At 43.3% G+C, this 21,430-nt stretch overlaps 1 protein-coding gene across 2 annotated transcripts in view; it reads left to right on the top strand.

Annotated features, from left to right (window-relative positions):
• The window catches only part of GALE (UDP-galactose-4-epimerase), a 553,592-nt gene that overhangs the window by 119,956 nt on the left and 412,206 nt on the right, over positions 1-21,430 (top strand). For both annotated transcript variants that reach the window (XM_044060070.1, XM_044060072.1), the window contains one exon: positions 9,083-9,198. In XM_044060070.1, the coding sequence (XP_043916005.1) occupies positions 9,083-9,198 (116 nt within the window). The remainder of the gene's footprint in view (positions 1-9,082; positions 9,199-21,430) is intronic.

Here is a 21,430-nt window from a genome sequence, read left to right as displayed (position 1 = left end):
GATTAAATGATGTGGGAGGTGTGACTATTATAACTATATTAATGATGGCCTTTACAGTTTCAGTACAACATTACCATAGAGTTATTGGGTGCTCATGTTTTTATGATTGTAGGAGTTGCTTACCTGGTTTCTTGTCTTTCATGTGATTCTTTGTTTTTTTTTTATGTGAGGAAGGCATAAAGACCATTACACCATGGAGTTTAAGCACATCTGTGTGATATAAGAAAAAAGATCAAAGTAATACACTTGGTAAGCACACAGTGTCTTTGTGACATCCACCGTCTGGGCCAGTAATCAAGGAGCCTGAATCCTCACCACTGACACCAGTGAGGAACATTCACTTGGAGCAAAAATAGATGCACACAGTATTTTCAGATGCAGCTCTCTGCATCAAGCACAATTTCCCTTAAGAGCACACAGGTTCATAGGTTCATACTAGGCTATCTGCCCAAGGGCATTTACAAGCCTAGCCCATCGTTTTGTGGCTTACGCCACCCCTTTAGTATGGGGAACTATACCCATTATTTTGCTGTGCATCTGTCGAGCAGTGACACTGAGGTAATCCCTGGGGTATATCTGCGATCTCCCATCCATTGGTCAAGATTTCTCTTGAACAAGGCCAGCGAGGTGCTCTGCCTCACATGTACTGGGATTTTGTTCCACAGCATAGGGAGTCTTTGGGTGATGAATCTATCCCTCCAGCACGTCCTATTAATAGCCGTGTCAAGGTTTAAGTCTCCCGCCCTTGTGGCTCTGATGAATCTAGATTTTTTGAGGTGAAGCATATTCATCAAATCTGGGTTTGACATGGCCTTGTTTGTTAGGCAAAGGTCACCTCTGAGCAAGCGGTGGCGACTGAATAGAGCTGGAGTTCTTTCAGTCGGGCAGCATAGGACAGATTTTTGAGACCCTTTATCCTTTTGGTGAGGAACTTTTGTGGCCTCTCCAGCTGCTGCAAGTGTCGGGTCAGATACATTCCGAATGGGGCATTGTACTCAATCATTGGTCTGATGAGTGATGAGTAAAGGGAGACTATGACCTCCCTTGATCTAGATGAGAATCCCTTCATGATAAGGTGGGCAATGTTGAAGGTCTTCCTAACTACTTTAGCTACATGGGTGTCAAATGACAGACTACTATCAACCTGGGTCCCCAGGTCCCTGATAACTTCTTCTGTGCTCAGTGGATTGCCACCTATTTGGTAGCTAGGGGTAACCTTGTTTTTCCCGAAGGGTATGACTATGCATTTTTTGGCATTTAACTTTAGGCCATGGCTCTGGCACCAGTTATCCGTTTCTGTGAGACCCTTCTGAAGGATATCTGTGTCAGATGTGTTTTCTACTATGGCGCCCAGTTTGCAGTCATCTGCAAACTTTGTCAGCCATAACCCTCCTATGTTTGCTTGTACTTCGGAAAAGTAGATGCCAAACAAGAGTGGGCCCAGGACTGAGCCCTGTGGGACACCACTTGTGACAGGCTTTGAGTCTGACATTGCGCCAGCAACTCTGACCCTGTGGGTTCTGTCACTCAGCCAGTTTGCAACCCATCTTGTGATGTATGGGTTGACATTTAAGCTGATGAGTTTTTCAATGATACCCAAGTGGGGTATTGTATCGAAGGCCTTAGCCAGATCGAGGTAGGCTGTATGGACTGCCTTTCCCTCATCAATGGCTTTGGTGACTGTTTTGAAAAAGTCAACCAAGTTTAAAAGGCATGATCTGCCTTTGACAAAGCCAAACTGGGTTGGATCCAAAGTCTGCAAATTCCTATGTCTTTATTTATGAGGTCCATTATGATCCTCTCCATGGCTTTGCAGATAAGGCTTGTCAAGCTAATGGGCGGTAATTTCCAGGGTCGGTGGAGGCACCGCCTTTGTGAAGTGGTACCACAGTTGCAGTCGCCACTCCTGAGTGCGTATCCAGAGGTAAGACTTTGATTAAACAGCTGTCCTAGCTGTGGGTTTAATTCCTCATTGAGTTCATGGAGCACACAGCCGGGGACACCATCAGGTCCCATGGATGCTGTGTTTTTGCTTTGGAGAGAGCAGTTCTCACTTGGGCGCTGGAGATGTTTGAGGGGCTGCAATCGTTTGGTATAGATATCTCTCCTTTTGGGGGGAGGGGGGGGAGAAGTTTGCACTGAACCTGTCAGCCAGTATGTTGGCAATGTCTGTAGGATCAGTAATCTTCACATCATTTTGAACTAGCTCTGAGCATATCTGGGAGTTTCCTCCCAGGTTTCTAACATAGCTAAAGAAGGCCTTATGATTGTCTTTTGAGTCTTTAGCTATTTTTCTCTCGAAATTTGCTTTGGATGATTTTATGAGAGCTCTTAGTTTTTTACTTATAGTGATCAAGGGTGTCTTACCTTTTAAGGATTTTGCTCTATCTTGTAGTAGCTTCCTCCTTTTGTTGTAGAGTTTGTTTATGGCTGGGGTCCACCAGACTGGACGCTTGCCTTTGGTACAAAGAGTCTTTGTTTTGCTTGGGATTGCCTTATCCATGCAGTCCTGCAGGTGCTGGTAGAAGGCATTTGTAAGTGATTCAGCGGCTTGAGTACTGTTTTCCCCGGCTCGGGGCCTTAAAGGAGACCACACTAGTCTTTAGAAGTGTGAAGTCGGCTTTTGAGAAGTTCTTTACTGTGGTCTTTTTATTTCAGGTGGGGGTGGGATGAGGACCTCCAGCGAGATTAGTTTGTGGTCTGATCTCACCAGTGAGGGGTACACCTCCGGTGTTGAACATTGTGCTCCCATGTTCGTGATGATGAGATCAAGTATGTTATCTCCTCTTGTGGGGATGGTGACTAGTTGTTCCATGGCATTTGAGTTTATGAATTCCAGGAACTTTTGGGCTAGGGTGTTTGGGCTTGAGTAGTGTTCCCAGTCTATATTAGGGTAATTGAAGTCACCTAGTATGATGGTGTTTGGTGATACATTTATCCCTCTAGTGTTTTCAGGAAGGCCATGTGAGGTTCCTGAGTTTGTGAGGGTGGCCTGTAACATGCTACAATTTGCAGAGCAGTCTTGCCTATGGTTAATTGCACCTGGATGGTCTCCGATGCATCGTGCATTGCCACCAGTCTTGAGGTGTGGGTGTCCTTGATGAATATGGATGCCCCCCCTCCTTTCTTGGTATTGTCCGGATTTTGGGGCGAACGCATGATATGAGTTAAAACCTGATAGCTGGGGTGCTCTCAGGAGCCTTGAACCAGGTTTCTGTCACAGCACAGACATCGATGTTCTCCATACTGAGAAGGGCCTCGAGTGCGTGCATTTTGAGATTTAGACTTCTGGCATTGAGCAGCATTACACTTAGTTTTTCCTTTTTGTGTTCTAGGGTGGTAGGTTTAGAATTTGAGCCTTGCCTAAAAAAGGCACTATGGGGGTGGCAAGAGCCTTTGCCAATATCCGGAATCCCAGGGGTGACAGGTGCAAGCCGTCCCTTGAGAAGCGTGGCTTGTCCAGCATGTCATCCCAGGCAGACAGACACTGGATCCCCTTTGAATGACACCAGTGTTTAAGCCAATTGTTAAAGCTGATCATCTTATCTCTGTATTGTGGCATCATTCTTGGTGAAGGTAGGATACTGCTCAAGGTCAGGGTCATACCTGCCTGGGCTACATAATCGGAGAGCTCCTCAATGTCTCTTTTCATGTAGTCCAAGGAGGTACGTCTCAGGTCGTTTACACCAGCGTGGACAATGACTGAGTCATATTTGTACCTGCTGTTGAGAGACCTGAGTGCTTGCGTTATGTGGCGGATTCTAGAGCCCGACAGGCAGCTTACTGTGACCTTCTCCTTACTCAGTCTGGTGAGCGGGACGTTAGTGTGTCTGACTATGGAGTCACCAATGACTAGTGTGTCTGGCATTGTGTTTGGCCTTAAGGGCTGTGACTGTTTGACACTCTGACTGTGAGGTCTATGTGTTGCAGGTGTTGTGTTCTGAGGTGGTGGTTGTTTGGGTGTCTGCTTTGGTGGCCTCTGCTGTTTTGGTAGATTTTTGATCAGAGCCTCCGAGTATGTCTTTGTGTGTTTATGTGTAGGATTTGAGGTTGTAATGGTACTATGTGAGACTGGGTCTATAGTGTGTGTGGTAACCTTCTCCTCCTGACTGGTCTTGCCATTCCTATGTTGAGAGAGCTCAGCCTCCAGTTTGGCCGTATAGTTGCATCTCTCGCATGTATTTTTGTTTTGCAGGAGGAGGAGAGGGTTGTCTGTGTACATGAGGCAATTGTAACATTGCCTCAATATTCCCAGGTTCACCAGCTGAGCAGGAGAGGACACTAGCAACTGATCCCTCGACATGCTAGAAGGAATAGACAAAAAAAACTTTAAAAAGATTCCGGGGGACGTGGGTGACCGAGAAATGGGGGGTTGCCTTTTTGGGGTACTATCTATGACAAGAGTGCTGTATCAAGGTAATAAGTACTGTAGGAGCAAGTGCTATGTTTAACAGATAGAGAATAGTCTACTTGGAGTCAAGTAGAGATGATCTTTTTAATTATAGGATACGCTGATTAGATCAGTAGTATAGTTCGAGGAAGGTAGTTTTAAGGGAAAATTAGAAGAGTGGACTTTAGGTAGCCCGAATAGTTTAAACCTGCTTAACCGACGCTGCCCTAGTGTGCAACGGTAGCAACTCCGCGCTAAATCGGGCTAAATCGCGCTAATGCGCTAAAGCGTGCTTTATAGCAGGGGGCTGGAAAAGACAGGAAATGACCCAAAATGGCCAATAAACTACAAGTTACTGCCTTAAACCACTCCTCTGAGGACAAATGAAGGAGTTATGGAAATGACCCCTAGTGGCCAATAAAACTACAGTTTCAAGTCAGTAACCACCTCTACGGGGGGCAGGGAAGCTGCTCAATGTTAGTCACTGCCACTGATGAACACAGAGACCCTCCTTCAGCCCAAGCAAAAATGGCCTCACAGAAACTTTCAAACAGTTCAGGAACAGCAAGCCTGTAACTGAACTTTTTTAACTCTCAGAAAAGTGGGAAAAAAGCAAGATTTTTTTTGTTTTTGTTTTTTACAGAGATAGCAGAGGTTCACAAGTAATATCAAGTTATAACAGTGCAGTAAATGACCCCACACAAGAGTGCTAGGTCAAGGACAGAAAATATGCAAGTTTTAAGAACAAAACGATTTAAAATTAAGTGCAAACAGGAAATTCAGCAAACAGCTTTTGGTTGTGCTCTAAATACAGCTACTAATACAGAAATCAAGTTTAACAAGCCAGAAAATGCTCAAGCTAGGCAGCTATGCAGAAAAACTTAGCAAATAAACAGAGAAAAAATACTTAAAATCTCAAAAGTGGCTCCCTTCTTCTCTCAGCGTTTTTTCCTCTTGGAGGGTGCTTCACCAACAGCCAGCAAGCCTGAAAAGACGCTCAAACCACGAGGCAACTAGGTTTTAAGAGAGGAAGATGAAGGAGTTATGGAAATGACCCTAGTGGCCAATAAAACTACAGTTTCAAGTCAGTAACCACCTCTACGGGGGCAGGGAAGCTGCTCAATGTTAGTCACTGCCACTGATGAACACAGAGACCCTCCTTCAGCCCAAGCAAAAATGGCCTCACAGAAACTTTCAAACAGTTCAGGAACAGCAAGCCTGTAACTGAACTTTAACTCTCAGAAAAGTGGGAAAAAAGCAAGATTTTTTTTTTGTTTTGTTTTTTACAGAGATAGCAGAGGTTCACAAGTAATATCAAGTTATAACAGTGCAGTAAATGACCCCACACAAGAGTGCTAGGTCAAGGACAGAAAATATGCAAGTTTTAAGAAAAACGATTTAAAATTAAGTGCAAACAGGAAATTCAGCAAACAGCTTTTGGTTGTGCTCTAAATACAGCTACTAATACAGAAATCAAGTTTAACAAGCCAGAAAATGCTCAAGCTAGGCAGCTATGCAGAAAAACCTAGCAAATAAACAGAGAAAAATACTTAAAATCTCAAAAGTGGCTCCCTTCTTCTCTCAGCGTTTTTTCCTCTTGGAGGGTGCTTCACCAACAGCCAACAAGCCTGAAAAGACGCTCAAACCACGAGGCAACTAGGTTTTAAGAGAGGAAGATGAAGGAGTTATGGAAATGACCCCTAGTGGCCAATAAAACTACAGTTTCAAGTCAGTAACCACCTCACGGGGGCAGGGAAGCTGCTCAATGTTAGTCACTGCCACTGATGAACACAGAGACCCTCCTTCAGCCCAAGCAAAAATGGCCTCACAGAAACTTTCAAACAGTTCAGGAACAGCAAGCCTGTAACTGAACTTTTTTAACTCTCAGAAAAGTGGGAAAAAAGCAAGATTTTTTTTTGTTTTTGTTTTTTACAGAGATAGCAGAGGTTCACAAGTAATATCAAGTTATAACAGTGCAGTAAATGACCCCACACAAGAGTGCTAGGTCAAGGACAGAAAATATGCAAGTTTTAAGAAAAAAACGATTTAAAATTAAGTGCAAACAGGAAATTCAGCAAACAGCTTTTGGTTGTGCTCTAAATACAGCTACTAATACAGAAATCAAGTTTAACAAGCCAGGGAACACACTTAGTCCAGGTCTGGGTTTCTCTGTCTCTCTCTGCCCCCAATAAGACTCCCCACTGGCACAGCTATAGAGTTGAGTCTTCAGCAGGGTATCCAAGCCAAGTCCTCTACCACCTTCTCTGTGAAACCAGTGCTTTGTGTCCCTGCTCCATGCACTTGACTCGCACACTTTTTGGGATTTGATTTGCACACACACACACACACACACACACACACACACACACACACACACACACACACACACCTGTGAAAGGCTGATACAGATTTACTCACTCTGCTACCCTTTGCTCAGGCTATAAGGTAGTTACCACCACCAGACACTGTAAAGCCAGCTACTCTAAGGCTATTACAAGGATATCTAGTTATACTGAGTAAAATTAATGCAAATGTTAGTGTTAGACCAATGCAGTAAGGCTTTTGGGAGTGGCCACATACGTGTATAATTGAGTTTCCAAAACCTCAAACTTCAAAAAAAAAAAATCTACCTTTTTTCCTACATTTTTGCAGTGAGGCAAGCCCCCCCCCCCCCTTGCACCCCCTGTATATTATATATACTAACTCCAAGATAGCACTAATTTTCATTTGACTTTATATTTTGCTTTATCATGCTTAAAACTGAATGTCATCTGAAAATTCATCATGTAATTCCACTCTATCAACCATCTTCTCTACAGCTACACTTACAGTCACTGAAGTATCCCATTACACTTAGGCCTTTTTCATTAATTGTCAATGTAAGTAACAAGTTGCAAGGTTTGAATCCTGCATTACTACTTCCAGCTCATGAAGTATAAGAGTAATGGGCTTTAAGTATTGCACTGTTGGCACTAATCTGCATGTAGTGGTCAGGAGCTACAGTCTCATTAACTACCAAATAATATATGAGGGGTGATTGGCCTTGGAGTATATTGCAAATGCTGCACTGGATTATGAACAACACCTCCTCCAAGTAAGCTTTATACTGTATAGCTACAGAATACAGTTATCACTGGCTCCCCCAGGATTTCCTTCACCTTGGTCTGAGCCCATTACCATTTTACCAGTAGTATATCTATTTTTCATAGGCATGCACATTTCTTTGGGCTACTGATACTTCTTTATTGCCAGCACCTCTTTCCTGCTTTCAAGATGCACACTGATGCAAGTCAGACCAGTCTGGCATCAGGATCAGTGTTTACTGTATGTCCTCTTAATGAGCCAACCAATATGTTATATATTATAGTAGCTTGTACTCCAACAGAAAAGTCAGATTTCAGTAATTCTATCAGTGTTTTTAGGTTACCCTTGTAGAGTAATAAGTAAGACTCCAATGTAATTAATAGCAAAATCATGTAAAAGAGTATAAAAGAATAATTGAATGTTGAAATGTAATTGGCCAGTTTTGTGAACACTCATTCAGTCATAGATATTACCTGTTATACCATGGAATTTTGTCCACAGATTTTAATGAGGCTTCAAAGAAACTCTGAACATCAGACACAGCTTTAGAACTACCTACCATTTGGTTCACCAGCATATTTGACTTGATTAGTTCTAATAAAGGAAATATTTTTCATCTTCCCTGATTTCAGCATAAACAAATTGGTTTAGTATGTTACATCAACCAGTGACTACAGTTATTCTGAAACACCACTGTTCACATCTTTATGAATGTTTACTCTAGGTAAATTTGGAGGTGATGGGAGGGGGTAACAAGGAAGGCTTTTAACTTCTACTGCATTATCACTGGATGTCTGAACAGTGCATTGTTTTGCTCGCCACATCTTCAACCAATGTTGCTGCAGTTCAGCTGCAGCACAAGTAAGCATTCAGCAATGACAAATGTTTGTTGTTTTTTTTTTTTTTTTTTTAACTCACTGATGTGATATATGACTTTATTTCTGACAGACGACCCCACTGGGGTCGTCAAATGTTTGCCAAATCAGCATATCCTCTTCCTGCCCTGTTCTAATGAGGATTCGGTAGCACTGAAAACCGATCTGTTTTACATTAATGGCTGGGTCAGTTGTGTACAATAATTTCCTGCAGCTGCTTATCTTCTGTAGCTGAGATTTGCATTTGTAGTGGGTATTCAGTTCTGTCCGGTTCGATTCTCAGCTAGAGGGTCTTCTGCGTGGAGCCATGCATGAATGGGTGTACCTTTGTTGAAGGTTGTGCGTCAGGGCTGGTAACTCGGCACGTAAAAATCGACTACCAATCAATAGCAGGCTGGAGTTCTGGTGTGGTGACCCCTAACCGGGAAAAGCCGAAAGAAGACTTTGTCATGAGGGGTCATGAAGCCAGGCATTTTTTTCTAGCTTCTGCCTTCAGCAAAAGCCAGGTGGTTCTTCTGGTGTGTAAGTACGATAATTATATGGCCACTACAACCTGTTTTGGTTACAGAACATATGATATAATTTACTTAAGTATCCATTGGTTGCTGGCTAAACAATTGATGGACAATCGTATGAGTAGTGAGGTATAGTTTTGAATTTCTCTGTTTCATAGAATGCATCAATATTGTTAATAAAAAAAACTCTTAAAATGCAACCCTTATTTTTCCTTAAGGAAAAGATGGCTTTCCTGTGTGTCTACGTCGTGTGGAAGAGATAGTGGGGAAAAAAATTATCTTCGAAAACATTGATCTACTTGATGAAGTTGCTCTTAAGAAACTCTTTGCTGAGGTAAGGAGGATTTTAAAGGCAAAAGGCTTTTTTGATGGTCCTGTGACAAAAACGTCAGAATTATGCATTATCCTTACAAAGTAGGAAAGGTGCTTGTGAAACCGGGAGTAGCCTGTTGTGTGTTATTGTGAAAGCTAGAATGGTATTTGACACCATTTAAGGTACAGTAAGAAGTGCAGTTGTTTTAAAACTGGTATCCGTTTTTTTTCTGAGTAGGTTGCATATGGAAGCTGCACCTTATCAACGTTCCTGTCTTTGCAGTCTCATTCTTGTATATGTTTGATTTTTTGCTGAATAACTTCTCCATGCTGGAACTAGGTTTTCCATCGGATAACCTCTCAATATTTAGACTTCTCACCTGCCCCTGAATAGCTAATTGCAGTTGTTCACAGGATTTGTAAGGGAGTTTCCTAGCAGCTGGGACTTTTATTTCACAAGGAGCTATGCCATCCTCATTGTTCTATTAATTTTGGCATGTGAAGGTGAGCAGCATGTTGCGTCTTCATGTACTTATTCCTTGCAACATCTTGAAGCAGCAGTAATAGTAGTTACAAACTGATCTTCTGAGCATTATTGTAGTGCCACGTAAATGGCATTCTGCTTCAACAGAAGGTATTAAAGCAGTTAGTAAAATCAGAATGGATATTCTTACCATCGTAAGTCTGGTGCCAGTGTAAAATGTTCCCACTTATACTGTGTTATTTCTTGAGCCATTGTCCATTGCTTTGGTTGTACTGTACTTGTACTGGAGCATTTGAATGCTGATGTTGTTTTATACCTTTTCAGTTCCTGCCTCTTGAAATTAGTCAAATGAATGCCCTGTTACTCTGTCCAGATTACTTGATATACACCATAAGAATTTTTTTATTTTCTTTTTTATTCATTTTTTAACTAGGTAAGATCACTGGATAGAAGTGCTCCTTCCGGGGATGATCTGGGAGCACTGTCTGGTTAAGTGATTTGCCCAGAGTCACATAGTTGGCAAGTGGAGATGGAAGGAATCAAGCCCTGTACCTTAGACTGCAAGAAGCAGTATGTTAACGTTTCAGAGCCTTAATCCTCTGTGCTAACTACCACAGAGTAATTCATGTTGTTGGAATGAGTTGTAGGAAGGACATCAATCTTCTGTGCAAATGTTTACAGGAGTTTAATGTCCCTAGGAATACAGGACGGCAGTAATGGCCCACAGCTGTTAAAAGGCAGCCTGATTAAATAAAATAGCACAGTACATGCCATTCAACTGTTCTATGCCTTCTTAAGTAAACATTTGCTTCAGTTTTGCTGTGAGTGTTCACTGGTCCCGTATTTACCCTGATTATTGTAAAGTAATGTCAAGTTTTATCTTTTGTGATTTTTTTTTTTCTTTTTAAAAAGTGAGCGAGTTTCTGTGAAGTGGATTTTGCTATGCCCCTAAAAGGTATCTAACAAATGCTCTTGCAGTCATCATGTCTCCCAAAGGATTTTCACTTCTAAAGTTTATTTTTAATGGAGGAGCACATTATTCCTTTGTGTCCTCATAGCAGTACTTTCATTTAAAGATCATGGCTAGAAGAGCTAACAATTTGTAATCTTCTGCCGAACATAAGAAGTTGCTTGTTTATTGTTCTTATGCTTTGACCTCTATGTTTCCTTTGTTTAAAAATGAAATGTCAAAAGTTTTCAAAGAGAAGCAGCAGCATAGGGGCCGTTTTTCTAAGATTTCATAAACTTAGTTTTTCAGTCTTCATAGTCTTATCAGTAACAGATATTAGGTTGTTTTGGACCTTCTTTCTGAGTGATTTCTCCCTCTTTGATTGATAGAGTTAAGGTTCATTTACCCACATTAGATGAGGCTTGCATCGTTTAACCCATCCTCAGGCTAAGTCTGCAGAAAGACATGCAATCTTGAGTCAGATGGCTTCACTTTACTTGGCTATGTCTGTGACTTTTCATTTCAAAACCTCCCTGTTAGTCACAGCATTAGTGAACACAATGTCCCACAGGTATCCATTTACACAAACGGACCAAGAGTTTTTGCAAGGATCTTACTTCCCAAACCCTCTTAACTAGCTGTGCTGTCTTCATGCTTATAGAACTGTGGAGAAAAGGAATACAAGCTTGAAGTGAAAACATTTTTCTACACTGTCATCAGCACTATGCGACTGCTTACCCATTACTGAAACTGCACTTGTAGTTAAAATCACAACAAACAAAAAACCTACAACTCTCAGGGTTCCAGAAACAACGAAAAAGCAAACTTATTTTTAACAGCCAAATTACCTCAGATTGACATGATTGTTACTTGACAGGGTGCAAGTCTAATGCTTTCATTTTCACTTGTTGGCATATCTAAATGTCCGTAAAGGAGTTATCCTTGATAAGAAACCCTTCCTTCAAGTGAAAAGTTGCGACTGAATCCAATATAAATTTCGCAGTCAGCTTTTCAGTATTCTTGCTTAACTATGCTAGTTATAGGAAGTATCTGTTGCATTACAAGGTCGTTCAAATATCTTGCATTTTATTTGGATAGAACTGACTCCATTAGGAAGGACTCTCAAATTTTTGTTTTATTTCCATCCAGAGAATTGAGTTCCAAAATGTGAAAGGCAACCCTATCTGTTTGGCTTTCACTTGCATAAAGTTATATTACCAAAAGTTTGACAAACCCTTTACAGGATGCTTCTAATGCATATTCTACAAGGTCTGTGACTACCTCAAAAACCATCTTTAGGGCAGCTTGTGTTTCTCTGGGTGTTGTATGGGCATCTTTGAGCACCTTTTTGAGACACTGTAAGTCTGATGTAGTCTTCAGGTCAAGGTTTGAATTTGGAGACATTATCAGGGATATTCATCCCTGAGGTACCACTCAAGCATACAAGGATGGGACTCCATCTTAGAGGAGACAGATAAAACTCTTTATGACTGGTATGAAACTTGGTTACTTATCATAATAGCTCTGCATTGGCAGTCTTAACTCCATCACCATCCCCCCTTCCAGCCCTGGGGGGGGGGGGGGAGTCAGATGGATAATATCCTGCTTAGGAGCTTACCGATAGAGTAGAGTAGTTGTATACAACTGTTTTGCAGGTTCCACCATGTGCAGGGCTCTCAGATATGTGGGGAATGGCCTTTTGGTGCCAAGGATTATTGGTAAATGAGAGTAACTAAGGTATCCTAATTTTTTATGAGGTGGCCTAAGTCCTGCTGGTCAACAACTCCTAGAGGTGATAGAGATGAAACTGTCAATGCAGAACTGTCATTAAGGTAAGTAATTAACTTTCATTTTTTGAACACAAGACACAAAGTCCAGATTGTTCCATGAACAAAAATAACTGGGTAAAAGAAAGGTGGTTGAGAGAGAGAGAAGCAGTGGAATGTACAAATGTCATCTTAATCTTTGCCAGACTGAGCTTAAGGTTGTTTAGTGCCAATTCTGAAAGAAAGCATGAAGATTCAACAGCTGATACATAGAGGACTTGTCTACAATCCCTGACAAAAGTAGAGCTGTGTCTGTGGGGGAAAATTTGGAAACTTTCCTCCAGCCAGGACATCACTGGAGATAGGCAGGTAATCCATAAGAACATAATTGTTCTAGCACACTGGCTGCCAACTGTAAGCCAGACTGTAGTAGTTGTAGATTTAGTTCACCTGAGTTGTCCTCATCAGTACAGCATAAGTGGACAGTTTAGCTATGCTCTAAAATAATTAGTTTATAGAAACAGCCTGACAAAGCTGACTTCCAGGTTTCTTCATGAATTGTAAAGTTAAAAAAATGCATTAGGAAAAATGAGAGGTAAAGCTGTGTATCAATGTAGCAATGATGCTTAAAATATTTTTACTTTGCGTGAATAACCTTTCTTATTGAGAGCATGTATAGAGTGAATAGTGTTGTGGTCAGGACTGAACCCTGGGGTTTCTCGGTCATCAGTAGTTAGGTCCTGGAAAATTAACACCAGAAACAACATGCTAAAGGCAACTTGAGAAGTAGAAGCAAACGACTTGAATTGTAGAATAAAAAAGCCCAATGTTTGAGCAGATGCACAAGCAGGATACCATGATCCGCAGTGCTGTATACCATACCTCTTAACTGTCCATATTTTGGCACAGTGTCCAGATTTTTGCTTCATAGTTTGGTCTTTTCCAAATAATATTTGCTGTTCTCTAGCAAATCACTAAGGATTATCACTGAATAATAACATACATTTGACTTTCAGACTTTATAGCCTTCAAAAAAGGTTTATAAGAACAATTTTTAAAATATGTCCTTATTTCTGGGCCTTTGTCACCCCCATTATTTTAGGCTTTGTCCAGATTTCATTTGCTAAGAGGTTGAGAGGTATGCTGTATACTCCTCAAAGAGCTAGGACCAAGATCAAATATTAACCACCATAATGAGGCCAGTGTCAGTGCTGTTTCTTGTTATAAAATCAGACTGACAGAGCAGGACATAAAGCATGAAATAAGAATACAGTTATAAATAAACCGCTTTGTCAGTAATTGTTTTGAAAAGTGAGGTTAGAGATACAGTGGAAGTTTTCCTGATCTTGTAGTCAAGAGATGGCTTCTTTAGAACAGGCATAAGTGCCTTTTGGGTTCATAGGTGTTTACTAGGCTAACAGCCACAAGGGCCTTTTTAAACATAGCTATGTTTCTCAGATCTCTGATAAGTTCTAATACCCTTAAGTGTAGGCATAGGCCTGGGAGATGAACCATTTACAGGTTACCTGTGTGATTAGAGACAGAGGTGCCAAACCAGGGATGAATTTCTGGTTTCCCATCCAGTTGTCCATGTTGCACTTGAATTTGGTTAGGGAGAAACTCTGCTTCACATGGATGGGGGGGGGGGGGGCTGCTCCATAGATGGGGTAGTCTTTGTGATACATATCTATCTCTCCAGCAGGTCCTATTTATATCGCAGGCAAGGTTCAAGTCTTTAGAATGGGTAATTCTGGTGCTGTTTGTTTTGTGGATATGCAGGAGGTCCATCAGAGTGGGGTCTGACAATGTCCTGTATGCCAGGCATAGATTTCCCCTCAAAAGCCTGTAGGAGACCGAATACAGGGATAGGGCCTTGAGGTGGTCTGCATAGGACATTTTACTTGCGTCCTGTATTCTTTTAGTGAGGAACCTCTGTGGTCTTTCCAACTGTATGATATGCCTGCTTAGGTACATACTAAAGGGGGCATTATACTCGATGATAGGTCTGATGAATGCTGAATACAGTGGAACAATGACTTCCTTAGACTTTAGATGCCATACCTTTGTTTATAAGTTGCGCACTGTACAATGATTTCCTCACTACTATAGACACATGATGGTCAAAGCCCAGGCTACTATCTACATGTGTCCCCAAGTCCCTGACTACTGGGTCACCTCTAAGGGGTGTGTTGTCAACATAATAGTTACCATGGATGGACGACTTCTCAAAGGATACTATTATGCATTTCTTGGCATTTAGTTTTAGTCCATGGCTCTGACACCAGATTTTTGTCTGTGTCAGGCCCTCCTGGAGAACATTTGTGTCAGTGTGAGATTCATTGACCTTTCCTAATTTGCAATCATCTGTAAATTTAGTCAGCCAGAAACCACTGACATTGGCCTTGACTTCTGAGAAGTAAATGACAAAAGGAGAGGTCCAAGGACTGATCCTTGAGGGTCTCCACTTGTGACTGGTCTCTGTAGAGGTGGACACTCAAATTCTAACTTCCTGGGTCCTGTCTGTGAGCGAGTTGGCTATCCACTGGGAAACATATGGGTTTGTACCTAACCTCTTGAGTTTGTCAACAATAGCCTGAGTGGGGTATTGTGTCAAATGCCTTGGCCAGGTCAAGGTAGGCAGTGTGAACAATTTTGCCCTCATCCATTGCTTTGGTAACCTTCTCAAAGAAGTCCACCAGGTAGAGTAGGCATGATCTGTCTGTCCTTGCTGAAACCAAACTGGGTTGGGTCCACTGTCTGGAGGTTTACTATATCTCTGATCATCTTCATGATAATTCTTTCCATGGCTTTACATACAAGACTAGTGAGACTTATGGGTCTGTAGTTTCCAGTGTCTGTAGATGGCCCACCTTTGTGCAGAGGGATGACTATTGCCTTTCTCCATTCATGAGGCTCGAAGCCTATTTGGAGGCTACAGTTAAATAGTAATTCCAGAGTCCCTGATAGGTCATGTTTCATACTATTTAGAAGGCATCCTGGGATATTATCTGGGCCTGTTGATGCAGTGTTCTTGGTCTTACAGAGATCATTAAGGACCTGTTCTCTAGTGATAGTAGGGGGAGTTGTATTTGATATCTCCTGAGGGAAGGTTGAGAGGGAGTGATGGGTAAAGTTGGAGCTGAATTTATCAGCCAGGAAATTTGCTATGTCTTCTGGCTCAGTATAGGTGGCTCCATTTACAATGAGCTCTGCATACAATTGTGTATTGCCTTTGAAGTTGTGGACATAGCTGAAGAATGCTTTGTGGTTGTCCTTGGCCTGGTAGGCCAAACTTACCTCAAATTTGACTTTGGTAGACTTTATTTGTCCTCTGAGTTTGTTTAGTTTGAGAGTGCTTTTATCCTGCTGGGTACTGCACCTCCTAATTTTTGCCATGGTTTTCTTCCTCCTGTTATACAGCCTATTGATTTTGTGATTCCACCAGGATGGCCTGTTTTCTGAGTTAGTTGTGTACTTTTTCCTGGTGGGTGTAGCTGCCTCTGTACAGCTATTAACATGCTTGTACAGGGTTTCTGTGAACAGATGTTCTTCGTGTTTCACTGTTGCAGTCATCACATTTGGGTTATCCCTGCCGGCCCGAATACCAAAGGCTTAGTATTTCTGCGTTGGTTGCTGTCACTTCAGGACTGATGTCAGGTCATCAGTAGTATAAAGTAAGGCAGCCGACGGCGTTACATCAGTCTTTCTTGCCGTGGAGTCCGAAGCAGAAGCAGTTTGCACGAGTGCCGGTTGGCCGCTACCTGAGTTTCGTCTTCCGAATTGAAGCTGAAATCTTCTAAAGCCAAGTACCCCATTGGGATTCTTTTTTCTTGCACTAACCAATGTCAGAAAAAGTTAACAGTTGTCTCGCCTGTGGAAAGCAAATACCACACAGAGACTTTCATTCTTACCGCGTCACTTGCTTAGGCCCAGACCATGACATCCCCCACTGTCGCTTCTGTGCTTTGTTCAGCGCCAGAACTATACGTCATCAGGCCCTTGGTGTAGCTAGATAATTTCACTTACAGTCCTCGAATTCTGATATGGCTTTGGTAAGCCATCCGACAGCAGATCTTCTGAAAAAATGTAAAGATAAAGACATAGACAGACCGCACAGGTCCAAACCTGCAGACGATGCTCCCATTAAGCTAGTAATTGTGACTACCGTTCTTTTGAAAACTACTAAGTTTCTTAGGCCCAGGTTATGAACCACACACCAAGAAACCGACCCAATCTCAGGCACCTGCTTCCTTGCCTCCGTCTCAGATGCTTAAAATGGTGGAAGACCTTATGCTGATCAGGGGAAGCCAAGCTACCTCTTCCAAAAGAAAGACATCTGTCCCCTGCAGTTTTGTCTGAACAGGAGTCCGATGACTCTGATGCATCTGAGTATGAAGACATGCAACCCCTCTCTGCTTATGAGGATTCTGATGCAGAGGATTCCATTCCTTCAGCCTCTCCCCCAGTCAATTTTTCCTTTGGGGAAACCCTTCACATCTTAAGGGAGCATTTCCAATGAGAAAGTCAGGACTACCCTCAGTATAAAAAGAGACTCAGGGAATTCTTAGCTCTTCCACAGCACAGTCCCCTGGCCATCCCCCCCCCCCAGTCCTGGATGTTGTGGAGGATGTTTTCCTGGAATCCAGCTTGACTCCTGACACCCTCCCTCCTGCACCCAGAAAACCAGACTGGTATTAGAGTCCCTGGCTCACACAAATTTCTTAAGAATCCTACTGCTGATCCTGAGGTAATTTCTCAAGGGCCTAAAGGAATTAAAACAACCTCTTCTAAGAATCCCACCCCCTCAGATAGGGAATCCCGAGCACTAGACAGACTGGGTAAAAAAAAGTATACACCTCAGCTACTGTTGCTATCAGAGCACTAAATTGTCAGTTCCATATGCTAAAATTTCAGCAACACACCCTGGAACTCCTGAAACAAAAAATGTCTTCCTTTCCTGCTTGTGTAGAATCTGAAGAGTTGCAAGAGTTAATACATTCTGCAAGTGAAGTAAAACACACCTTGCACTGTGGTTTTGATGCCCTAGAAGCTTCTTGCAAGGCAGCAGTCACCAGTTCTGTCCTCCGAAGGCATGCATGGCTTAAGGAACAGCCCTTGCCAGACCATGTTAAATCTAAATTGTTGGATGCCCCCTTGCACAAAGACAACTTGTTTGGCACTAAGGCAGAAGAGGTCTTAAAAAGGATGGAAGAAAAAGTAAAATCTATGCAGAAAGTTAAGGATTTCTTACAGGTCCAGCCACCCAGGTTCAGCAGGTATTGTCCCTCCAAGCACTGGTCCTTTCCTGCTCCCACCAGGTCAGTTCAGCCCAGACCCCGGGGAACCAGACCCCACAGACAGCAGCTACAGGGAATGCAGAGATCTAAGCAGTGGACTACTTCCACTTCAAAACCATGGAGTTCTAAGCCACCCTCTTATGGTAAGAACTCGCAATGACTGTCCTCCCCACCCCCTCCCTCTGCCCACCTCCACTTACCCCTAGGAGGAAAACTCTCCTTTCATGCAAACACCTAGGCTACCATTACCAACTGCTGGGTTCTCAACATAGTGTCCCAGGGATACAAAATTTCTTTACACACCCTTCCAACTCCAAACAGGTTCCCAGATCTACCTCAAAACCAGTGGGTAGAGGCAAGTCCTTTCCCTGCTCTCCAGGAGGGCAGTAGAGCAAGTTCCTGCAGAACAGAAAGGCCAAGGTTTCTACTCCAGACTTTTTCTGGTACACAGGAAAGAGGGCACCTGGCACCCCATCCTCGATCTATCTATTCTAAACATCTTCCTGTTGATTCCAAAATTCAAAATGCTCACCCTACAGCAGCTGCTACCCATGCTATCCAAGGATGCTTGGCTAGCCACCTAGACATAAAGGAGGCCTACCTCCACATTCCTATCAGGGAATCATGCAGGAAATGTATCTGTTTCAGGGCAGGATCTCAGCACTTTCAGTTCTCTGTGCTTCCCTTTGGTTTATCTACTGCTGCCAGAGTTTTCACAAAATGTCTGGCTTCGGCCATTGCCTTTTTCAGGCAAATGAATATCCAGATTTACTCATACTTAGATGACTGCCTAATTCAGGCAGACCACCAGGAAAAGCTGCTCAAGCACCTGGCCTTTGTAAAGTCCCTACTAACCTCCCTGGGGTACACAATCAAAGAAAAGAAATCCAAACAGGTACCCACCCAAAGGATTATATTCCTGGGAGCAAGCCTGGACACAGCATCCCAGATGGCATTCCTTTCACCAGAAAAGCAAACCTTCCTGACGGCCTACTTCTCTCAACTAGACACCAGACCCAAACTATGTGCATGGAAGATCCTGCAAGCTCTGGGGTTCATGGCATCTTGCATTCTACTCATTCCATATGCCAGACTGCATATGAGGAAACTTCAATGGTATCTAAAAAGCCTTTGGTGTCAACACTCTCAAGACTTAGAGACTCTTATATCTATAATACCTTGCCTCAGAAAAGATTTTCTTTGGTGGGCAACAGCATGCTCCCTCAACAAAGGACTACCTATCTCACCACCCCATGCCGCACAGACCCTCACCACAGATGCATCAGATTATGCCTGGGGTGCACACCTGGATGGCAGGTACATACAGGGCCAATGGAGCCCACAGCAAATCCATCTGCACATCAACCAAAAAGAGATGATAGCCGTCCAGCATGCTTTGATAGCTTTCAAGCCCCTTCTCTCCCCAGCAGTTCTCCTGATCAAAACAGACAACACAACAAGCAAGGAGGGACTCAGTCCTACCCTCTATGCAGGCTGGCCATGACCCTTTGGCACACAGCCTCTGCCATGCAACTTCACCTGTTAGCACAATTCCTACCGGGTTCTCTCAACTCTCTGGTAGACCACTTGAGCAGAAATCTTTTGGACCCACACGAGTGGCAGCTCAACAGAAAAACGTTCGCCCTAATAACTCAGAAATGGGGTACCCCGAAGGTCAACCTCTTTGCCTCCCACACTAACCATCAGCTCAGAAAGTTCTGCACCAGGGAGCATCACAGCATGGCTTGGAAAGTGGATGCCCTGTTCTTTCTCTGGGTCAATCTATCAGTCTATGCCTTTCCTCCACTACCTCTCATCCCCAGGGTACTGCTCAAAATAAAGGAGGAAAAACAAAAGACAATTTTTAAAGCTCCAGACTTGTCTTGCCAGCACTGGTACCCCTTGCTGCGCAGCCTGTTCCCTCTGCCACCTTGGCATCTCCCTCAGATTCCAAACCTCCTGACCCAGAGGGAAGGGGAATTCATGCATCCCCAATAGCTGACACTTAATTTGGCAGCTTGGCTTATTCTCTACCCCCTGATCAATCTGCCAACCTCAGCAAACAGGTTCTAGATGTTATATGTGAGGCCAGATGCCCTAGCACTAGGAAGTCTTATGCTGACAAATGGAAAAGGTTCTGCACCTGGATTCAGGCTAAGGGAGCCAGTATGGCACAGCCCTCTCTCTCTCCCTCCCTCCCTCTCATCCTGGATTACTTAGCTGACCTGCTACATAGTGGACTCTTCTTTTCCTCTATTAAAATTCATGCCTCTGCTATCTCTGCTCATTCTCCCACTGAGCAGCCCCTTTTCTCACACTCTCTGATCAAACTGCTCCTAAGAGGGGCTAGCAACTTGAGGCCACCCAGAAGAGCTCCAACCCGAGCTTGGGACCTCAACTTTGTGTTGGAAAAGCTCACCCCCCCCCTTCGAACCTGCCTCTTCAGCAGAGCTAAAATTTCTCTCTTGGAAGACTGCTTTTCTTCTGGCCATCACTTCAGCCAGAAGGGTCTCGAGCGGCAAGCACTCATGGCTGTGAAACTCTTCATCATCTTCCATGCTGACAGGGTATCCCTCAGGTCTAACCCATCCTTCATGCCCAAGGTGGTGTCCAGTGTGGCTCTCAACCAATCCTTTCATTTGCCCACCTTTTTCCCTAACCCACAGAACAAGGGGAAAACTATCCTGCACTCTCTAGATGTGCACAGGCAGCTCAGATTCTATCTAGACAGGACAAAATCCTTCAGAAAGTCTGATCAATTGCTGGTTAGCTTTGCTGCAGGGGCAGAGGGCAAAGCAATCTCCAAACAAACCATCTCAAAATGGATAGCACACTGCATCCATTTCTGCTACAAATAACATGGAAAGCCTCCCCCCCCAAGGGGGTCAGGACTCACTCCACCAGAGCAGCCTCCACCTCTGCAGCTTTCCTCAGAGGAGTCCCCACCAGGGACATCCTGGAGGCTGCCACCTGGACATCGGTTCACACCTTCACCAAACATTACCACCTCCCTATCTTCTCCAAATCCAGGGCAGGGTTTGTCTTTGCAGTCTTGCAGGGCATCCTAGCCAACCCCTAGTTTCCTTGACTTGACTGCCTCCACCCTTTTCCTCAGCCTTGGGAATCAACCCAAATGTGATGACTGCAAAAGTGAAACACAAAGAACATAGTACAGTTGTGTACACTTACCATAAATGTAGATGTTCGAGTGTATTACCTGTTGCAGTCTTCGTTTCCCTCCCTCCTCTTCTTTCTTCTCTTCTTTACAAGGGACATATTGTTATTTACTTTCTACTGATGGGGTTCTTCCACCAGAACCTGGCTCCCACTTGAGAGCTCCTGACAGGTTATGGCAGGAAAACCTGATGTAATGGTGTTGGCGGTCTTACTTTATACTACTACTGACGACCTGACGTCAGTCCTGAAGCGACAGCAACTGATGCAGAAATACAAAGCCTCTTGTATTCGGGCCGGCCGAGGGCTACCCTGGCAGGGATAACCCAAATGTGATGACTGCAACAGTGAATACACTCTAACATCTACATTTATGTTAAGTGTACACAACTGTACTTTCTGCATAGGCAGCAGTGTTCTCAGGGTTTATGGGGGCTTGAAATTTTGCCAGGTTCTCATTTAATAGCATGAGGTTAGCCTTAGAATAGTTCCTGAATATTCCAGGTTTAGCTGGAAGTCCAGGTTTTATTTTTACTTCAAAGGAGACCATTTTGTGGTCTGACCTTACCAGGGAAGGCATTACA

This window comes from Protopterus annectens, chromosome 1.part2, assembly GCF_019279795.1.
Source record: "Protopterus annectens isolate FY-2018-M chromosome 1.part2, PAN1.0, whole genome shotgun sequence".
Taxonomy (NCBI): domain Eukaryota; kingdom Metazoa; phylum Chordata; order Ceratodontiformes; family Protopteridae; genus Protopterus; species Protopterus annectens.
The sequence above is the reverse complement of the archived record's forward strand: the minus strand, read 5'-3'. Positions and strand labels throughout refer to the sequence as shown.